The following is an 8,140-nucleotide window of genomic DNA, read 5'->3' on the forward strand; positions in this document are numbered from 1 at the left end:
CCTTAAATGATAAATCCTGGTCAAGTAAAACCCCAAGGTTTCTAACTGTGGAATTGGGGGCTATACTTATACCATCCAGGGAGACTATCTGAGCAGACAGAGCATCTCTGAGGTTTTTAGGACCAAGTATAATGACCTCAGTTTTTTCTGGGTTCAAGAGGAGGTAATTAATTGTCATCCAGGTCTTGATGTCACTGATGCAGGCGTTCAGTTTCTCTATCTGGTCATTCTGGTCAGGCTTCATGGATAAATACAACTGCGTATCGTCGGCATAACAATGAAAATTAATGCTGTGTTTCCTGATTATGTTTCCTAGGGGTAACATATAAAGCGTAAACAGGATCGGTCCCAAGACTGAGCCCTGTGGGACTCCATAGTTGACTCGAGTGCACTGAGAGGAATGGCCATTTACATTAACGAACTGATACCTATCAGACAGATAGGATTTAAACCACTGGAGAGCAGATCCTCTGATCCCCATGTCCTGCTCTAATCTATGGAGTAAAATACTGTGGTCGATAGTGTCAAAGGCAGCACTGAGGTCCAACAGGACCAGAATAGAAAGTAGTCCCTTTTCTGAGGCCAATAACAAGTCATTAGAGACTCTAACTAGTGCAGTTTCCGTACTGTGGTGAGGTCTAAACCCCGACTGAAAGTCTTCAAAGTGGCTGTTGTCCTGTAGGTGGCAGTAAAGCTGCTTAACTACAACTCTTTCTAGGATTTTAGAAATAAAGGGCAGGTTTGATATCGGTCTATAGTTGGCCAAGATGCTAGGATCCAAACTGGGCTTTTTCAGAAGAGGTTTAACAACTGCATATTTAAAAGACTGTGGCACGTAACCCGTTTCCAGAGAGGCATTTATCATTGTTAATATGGGATCATTAATTAGGGGAAAAGTTTCTTTAAAAAGTCTAGTGGGAATTGGGTCTAACAGACACGTTGAGGATTTGGAGGACGTAATAATTGATGTTATTTCCGCTTGATCCACAGCAGTGAAGCAGTCTAATGTTACAGAGGTTTCTATGGATGCCTCCATTTCTACCGCTTCAGCCTGTTCTGGGCTGATAGTAGGAATAACTTGATTTAACTTATGTCTAATATTTGAGATTTTACTATCGAAAAATGTAAGAAAATCATCAGAGCTGAGAGAAACAGGAACATGTGGTTCTACTGAGCTCTGACTGCGAGTTAATTTAGCTATAGTGCTAAAAAGAAATCTTGGATTGTTTCCATTCTCTGATATTAAGGTTGAATAGTACTGGCTTCTAGCTCTACGCAGAGCTTTTTTATAATTTAATAGGCTATGTTTCCAGATATCCAGAGACTGCTCTGAACCGGAGCGGCGCCATTCCCTTTCCAACTTACGGGTTTCTCGTTTAAGAGAACGAGTTTCAGCGTTAAACCACGGTGCTACTCGGTTTTGTCTGACGAACTTAGGTTTCAAGGGGGCAACAACATCGAGTGTACTCCTGAGGGCTTGTAAGGCATCATTAACAAAGTGGTCATTTATACTAGGACTGATACTATGGGAGCTGGTCTCAGAGTATTTTCTCAGAATATCACTAAGTACTGGCTGAACTGTGTGTTTAAACTCAGACACAGAACGGTCAGTTAAGATTCTTCTAAGCTGTTTCTTATTCACTGGGGCAGAAGGATGTTCCAGTGTAAGCTGGAAGGTAATCAGAAAGTGATCAGAAATGATGGGGTTAAGAGGAAGGACACTCAGCTGGCTGATCTCTATCCCATGGGTTAGAACAAGGTCCAGGGTGTGCTTATGACAGTGAGTGGGTTCATTCACACTTTGGGTGAAACCAACATCATCTAATAAAGCTGCAAAAGCCTTTCCTAGGCAGTCACTGGGGTCATCAACATGAATATTAAAATCCCCTAATATTATAATTTGATCAGAATCTAAGACAATAGTCGATAGGAAGTCGGAAAACTCAGTTAAAAATTCTGAATATGGGCCGGGGGGGCGATAAATAATTATGAGTAAAACAGGTTTTCGAGTTTTCCTGTTTGGGTGACTTAAAGACAATATGATGCTTTCAAATGAATTATAAGCATTTGTAACTTTAGGGCTGAGAAGTAAGCTAGACTGTGATATTACTGCCAAACCACCTCCTTTCCCTGAAATCCTGGATTTCTGATAGTTAGCATAAGTGGGGGGGGTTGCTTCATTCAATCTAACATAGTCATCCTGATGGAGCCAAGTTTCTGTTAAGGCTAAAAGACTAAGATTGTTATCAGTAATTAACTCATTGACTAAGAGGGACTTGGAGGAAATGGATCGAATGTTTAATAAACCGCATTTAATGACATCATAATTCTGCTTGTGAGAACTGCTGTCTGTCACTTTAAGGTTTCTATGACGCGCTCCTTTCATTTGTCTTTCAGCACATAAGCTAACGCTTGGACCTGCTTGACTTTCCCTGCATGGGTTTTGCACCGGCACTAACCCTAAGGGAGGCTCAGAGGAGCGTTTTACACTGCTGCTCTGCGCCCGGGTCTCGTCTCTGGATTGTCAGGTTAACAGAGTAAGGCTAGCAGAAATGTTTCTAGAAAGAAGAGCGGCACCGTCCCGAGTGGGATGGACGCCGTCTCTCCGCATGAGACCGGGCTTCCCCCAAAACGCGCTCCAGTTATCCACAAAACCAACGCCGTTTTCTGGGCACCATCTAGAAAGCCAGCGGTTAAATGATGAAAAGCGGCTGTACATTTCATCACTGACTAAGTTCGGCAGGGGACCAGAGAAAATTACAGTGTCGGACATCGTCTTAGCCAGTTTACACACCGAAGCTACGTTTAACTTAACCACCTCTGACTGTCTCCGTCGGGCATCATTACCGCCTGCGTGAATCACGACTCGACGGAACCTGGACTTACTCTGAGCTAACATCCTAAGGTTCCCCTCGATGTCACCAACTCTGGCCCCCGGATAACACCTGACAGTAGCCGCTGGGAGCTCCACGTTTCTAACTTCAGAAGAGCCTATAACCAGAGTTGAGTGTTCAGCGGGTGTGTCGCTGAGGGGGGAGAACCTATTACTAACGTGGAGTCTCGGGTGCTCTAAGTTTTTGCGTTTAGCACTATGTTTCCTCCCAACCGGTACAAACCCCTGACTGTCTCCCGGCTGTTGGGAGGGCGCTGGGGTACTAGCTAAGTTAGCCCTGGTAGCGCGGCCCGCGCTACGAGTAACAACCTGGCTAGCCGGCTTAGCTTCCACTGTGCGGAGCCGCGCTTCTAACTGCTCCAGCCTGGCCTCCAAGTCTAACACAAGACTACACTTAACACACCTACCCCTATCTTCACTAAAGGAGGCAGGATCATCACTAAACATATGGCACATGGGACAGGAGAGAGGAGGAGAGGCGGAAGGAGTGGTGGTGGCCATACTAGGTTCTAAGCTAAGGCTAGCGGTGTTTAAGTAAAGAGAAGTGGTTTATTTAGCAAAATGAGAAAAGTGAACAGCAAGCGGTTTAACAGTGGTGAATTCGCTAATAAAAGGTACTAGATGTGAATATTAACCCAGATAACCCTTAAAGTAAGCAATAGTAGTAAGGCTAATGCCAAACAAGAGGACAGCAGTCACACAGCTAGCACTGGGAATAGCTCACCCGGAAATGACGTCACAGGAAGTTGTTCTTTCAACAGGTGATCAGTTCACAGAGGTGTCTTCAAGTCAGGTGACAGGTTGATGAGGAGAGTCTAACTGGTCTGAGTGAACCAGAACTCTTAATGGTTATAGGGGATCAAATACTTATTTCCCTCCACTGTGCCAGAGCTCTTTCCCGGTGGAAGGCGTAAAGCAGACAGGTGAGGAAGTCTTCAAACATCCTCTTAAAGGCCGCATCACACAGCCACTACGAATATTTAGTGCATAATGCACTGATGAAAATTGGTCATAAATGAGCGACCTTGGGAGTTTTTCAGGCAGATTACTCTAGCAGTGTTTTACTTCGGTTACTAGGGCGGTTCAGTTTAATCAACTAACCTGTTCAGCGTTCTATTTAAGTCCAGGTGTGCAAGTTGTTCATTCTCTTCCTTTACCGCCGCTCTGCGTTCATCACCCCACCCTCCTTCCACCTGTGAGCTCCGTTAGGGGTAGTTATTGCCCAAAGGTTTTATGGGAATTTTGTGTCATGGAATTGTACGGAGCCTAATGCCAAACTAAAAGATGTAAGTGCTAAACTAAAAGAATGTGAAAATAAATATATTTTTACTGCATGAGTTGTCTGACTGAAATGTGGAAAAAGTGAAAAAAGTTTTGTTCTTTACGTGGAATTTTCACAGACGTATCAGGAACGAACCACGTTAAATCCGCGGAAGTACAAATAAACCACGCAAATAACGTAAACTAACATAGAACATGAACCGTGTGATTATTGTGCTGTTTATGTAAAATTCATCAGGGATTCGCGCATCAATTACGTCATTTGAATGTGATATGTGCTCCGTATACGTGATATAAAAGTTATACACCGATGATTCATGTGTGAAAAGTCTGTTAGACATAAGTGGAACGGTTGTGGAAATTTGAGCAGGCATCTCACAAAGTCACACACAACTCCATAAGATTTACGTTATAATTGCATTTAAACTACTGTGTAATTCTCAACCAACCAAAACCTTTAAACAGTTTTAAACCGAATGCAAGAAACACTAATGAATGACGTATATCACTCATGGATCCTGAAAAAAAACCAAAATTTCATGGATGGAAAATGCGCAAAACGTCCGTAGTGGCTGTGTGACACCGACTTCACCAAACAAGAACAATGAGCTCATTTCATCACATCTGAGTAGTGTCGGTGATCGTTCCAAAGCACAGATAACTCAGGAAGGGGGGAACACTGCAGTCTGGATGTGTGGCAGAGTGAACGAGGGTCTGTCCCACAAATTCTGTCCCAGAAAAAAAATAATTCTGTCCCATAAAGCTAAAGGCAAAGTTCTTAGACAGTTTCAGTCATTTTTACTGGAAAAGTGAATCCTCCAAATGCAGATCAGGATTCTTTCAGTGAAGGTTTTCTCTCTTCAGAGGGTTTGTTCCCCTCACATTCTGCTCTTTTAAGCTGCAGCTCACATGGAGCTGATTCTACAACGAACAGCAGCTTCTTCCATGTTCTGCCCAAACAACTCACAGCCTTTTTACAGCCTTTTTACCAGATCAAAACCCCTTTTCCAGAGGTGGAAGATCGCTACCCCGAATTGTGAAAGTCAAGGCTCTTAATTCCGTGACTTCTCTTTTTGAAGGCGCTGGTCGCCTCCATGACTGCAGGCTTTGTTGCTTCTGAGACGGACATCTTTCATCTGAGGGAAACATGAAAGTGAGCGGAGAGCCTCTGATTCTGGTCCAGAGAGGAAGAAAAGAGAGTAACAGATAAAAGACCAAACTTGTGCAGATATCATACAGACATGCCTTGTACTGTACCAGCCACCTGACCAGGAACTCCATGGGAGGCAAAACAGATTTAAATGTACAACTCTGACCTGAAAGGTCACTGAATGGAGTTTTTTTTTCTGTGAAACGTCACGGGGACATTCATTGTCAACCAGCGACCATGTTTATGTGAAGAAAGACCACATGAAACAAAAGTTTAATTAAAAAAAGCAATTTTTTGTCAATTCAGACACATTCTTCATTAACATAAGCAATAATAAAAAAATGTTTTTTTGTTGGATGAAAACATCAAGACTCGGTTTAGCCTCTTTCATGGCAGCTGCAGGACTTTTAGAGAAATGCTGATGGAGATGAAAAAAAAGGATGACAGCGTTTTATCGTTTTGCCTTTTCCATCTACACAACGCACAAAAATGTGTTTTCTTCCTCTTCTGGTTGTTCAGCACACGAGTGACACCATGAGAGACACGAAAAGTTAGAAATCCTTTCACCTCTCAGCATCCTCATAATGTTTTATACTTTTAAAGTTTGACTCAAACTTAGTTTTAAAGGGTTTGAATAAAGACAGGGATCTTTTCAGCTGAACATTTGGTCTTTTTTAAATCCTTTTTTGTAAAGATATTTAAGGGATTTTTCTAAATTAAAGAAAATTCACAATGAATAACCAACTTTAGGACTTAGAAAGTACAAGGACCTCCTTATTTTGGAGGGAAAAGATGAGTGAATTAGGTTTTTAGATTTATAAACTACCTATTTTATGGTCTTGCCTGCACACAGGATTTCCTTTCTTCCCATCTTCAGGCAACTTGCAGGAAATTACACAACACAACAACGAAAACTATAAGGTCCGTGGTGCTTTTTCATTTTTCCAATAGGTGTCACTGTTATTTGATACGTTTATTTCACACAGCAGCAGATGAATATGGGAACCATAAACTGTTGTGACTTTGAAGCAAATAAAGGATGTAAAACCAGCTTTTATTGTGAAAGACCCATCTGACATGTGATGAAGGTAAAGGCTGCTCTGACTGAGATCTGTTTTGGGCTGCAGGCAGCAGAGCCTCCCACCTTCCTGAACCTCAAAGTTCCTGAGCCAAGTGTGATGTCTGAAAGTGTACAGTCATTGTCCCCGTCACCATCCACCTCTGCTCCCTGCCGCACAGCAGAGCCACTGTGGTCTGACATCTCCACTGCTCTGTTCCACTGTGGAAATTCAGCAATTTCTGAACTTCAAGATTCCCCTTCAGACCCTGCACAGGCCTGCACTTTCCTGTTCTGGTGCAGCTCTGCTCAAATCTGTGGGTCTAAGCTGCACCAGTGATCCCAGCCTCTGTGCAGTGTTCTGGAGTCCTTCTGGAGTCAGCCTCACTGAGTCTGGAAGTCCCTTCCTGTTATCCGTTCCAAGAGGATCCACCATTCTCCTTTGCCTCCCAGGAGCATGCTAAATACGCCAGATTACACCCCATGCAATCTCACACTAGAGTGAACTACGCTAATCTTAAAGCGATTGTGGTTTTTTTTCCAAGCTTCTTTTCATTTATTGAGTATTTAGCAACATAGACAGTGTAAAAGACATTCCAACTCTTTTTGTTTATTTTTTATTTTTAGAAACCCAAAACAAACCCACCCTGTTGCACCACAAAAAATAATAATTCAGTAAAATAAACAAAAATTGTAATAACCGGAGGAACAATGTTACCCTGCAGAAAGACTCAGAAACATCTTTGATTTTCCTCAGAACTGCCTGCCAGACATTGAAAAACCCTTTGGCACAACTGTTCATGGAAAATCTGATCTTTTGTAACCCTTGTGCTATCCTAGGGACTTTAACAATGGGAGTTGGGTCATCTAGACCCACTAGACATGACCCCACCCTTCCATTGACGTGTTCTCCCTACCATGACAAAGGTGGATAAAGGTGGAAAGATTTCATGTAATCCATGGACACCAGTGAAGATCACAAATCATTGAAGAAAAAAGGTTCAGAGCACTGTCTAGTGGGTCTAGATGACCCAACTCCCAACGTTAAAGTGCCTGGGATGGCACAAGGGTTAGAATGGAGAGCATGGCGTCTTCCCTCCAGAGGAGTTTGGGTGTGACACATGACAGTGTGCCTCCTCTCTGCCATGAGCCTCAACATCCTTTACTGAATGAGGATGTTACACCGTTTTCTAATGTTCTCATTACAGGAGATGCTGCTATATCATTTCCTCTTTTATCTCTCTTCATCATTTATCTCTTTCATCTTTTGTCAGATTGTGGTAAATCTGGAGGGATGTGCACTCTCCAGATCAAACAAAAGCGGTTAACAGTTTCCCGCATTACATGTTTGTGAAAAAACATCTCTTTGGTTTCCCTGGAGAACCAACAGGTTTTCATTGTATTTATTTATTTTATCTAATTATTTCCCTTTTTTATAATGGGTTGAATGCTACAAAGCCTTCAAACCATTGTTTTCCTGTTTCTCTTTCTTTAGTTTAGTTTTTTTCCACCATTTCTTATGCCACATAACTCCTTCTCCAATTGTTCAGCTTTTCAACCATTCAACTATTCAAATGTTCAGCTCTTTCAGCTTTTTCCAGCTGTGACTTTTGGTCCTTCAAATCCTTGAACTTTTCCAGATGTTCCAGGATTTCCAGGATTTCTGCCTCCTTTGAAACACATGGGGAATCCTTGGAGCAGAAGTTCGCTGGTTCGACACCCGGCTCTGGCATTTTTCTCAAAAATACCTTTTTTTGTC

General features: G+C 42.5%; 1 protein-coding gene across 1 annotated transcript in view; it reads left to right on the forward strand.

Annotated features, from left to right (window-relative positions):
- The window catches only part of LOC144987874 (uncharacterized), a 230,354-nt gene extending 226,127 nt beyond the window's left edge, over positions 1–4,227 (forward strand). Inside the window, exon 14 of the mRNA XM_078937573.1 lies at positions 2,398–4,227. Within this exon, the coding sequence (XP_078793699.1) occupies positions 2,398–2,409 (12 nt within the window). The 3' untranslated portion in view covers positions 2,410–4,227. The remainder of the gene's footprint in view (positions 1–2,397) is intronic.
- Positions 4,228–8,140: the final 3,913 nt, after the last annotated feature.

Source organism: Oryzias latipes, chromosome 19 (genome assembly GCF_053564925.1).
Source record: "Oryzias latipes strain Hd-rR chromosome 19, Olatipes_Hd-rR_3.1".
Lineage (NCBI taxonomy): Eukaryota > Metazoa > Chordata > Actinopteri > Beloniformes > Adrianichthyidae > Oryzias > Oryzias latipes.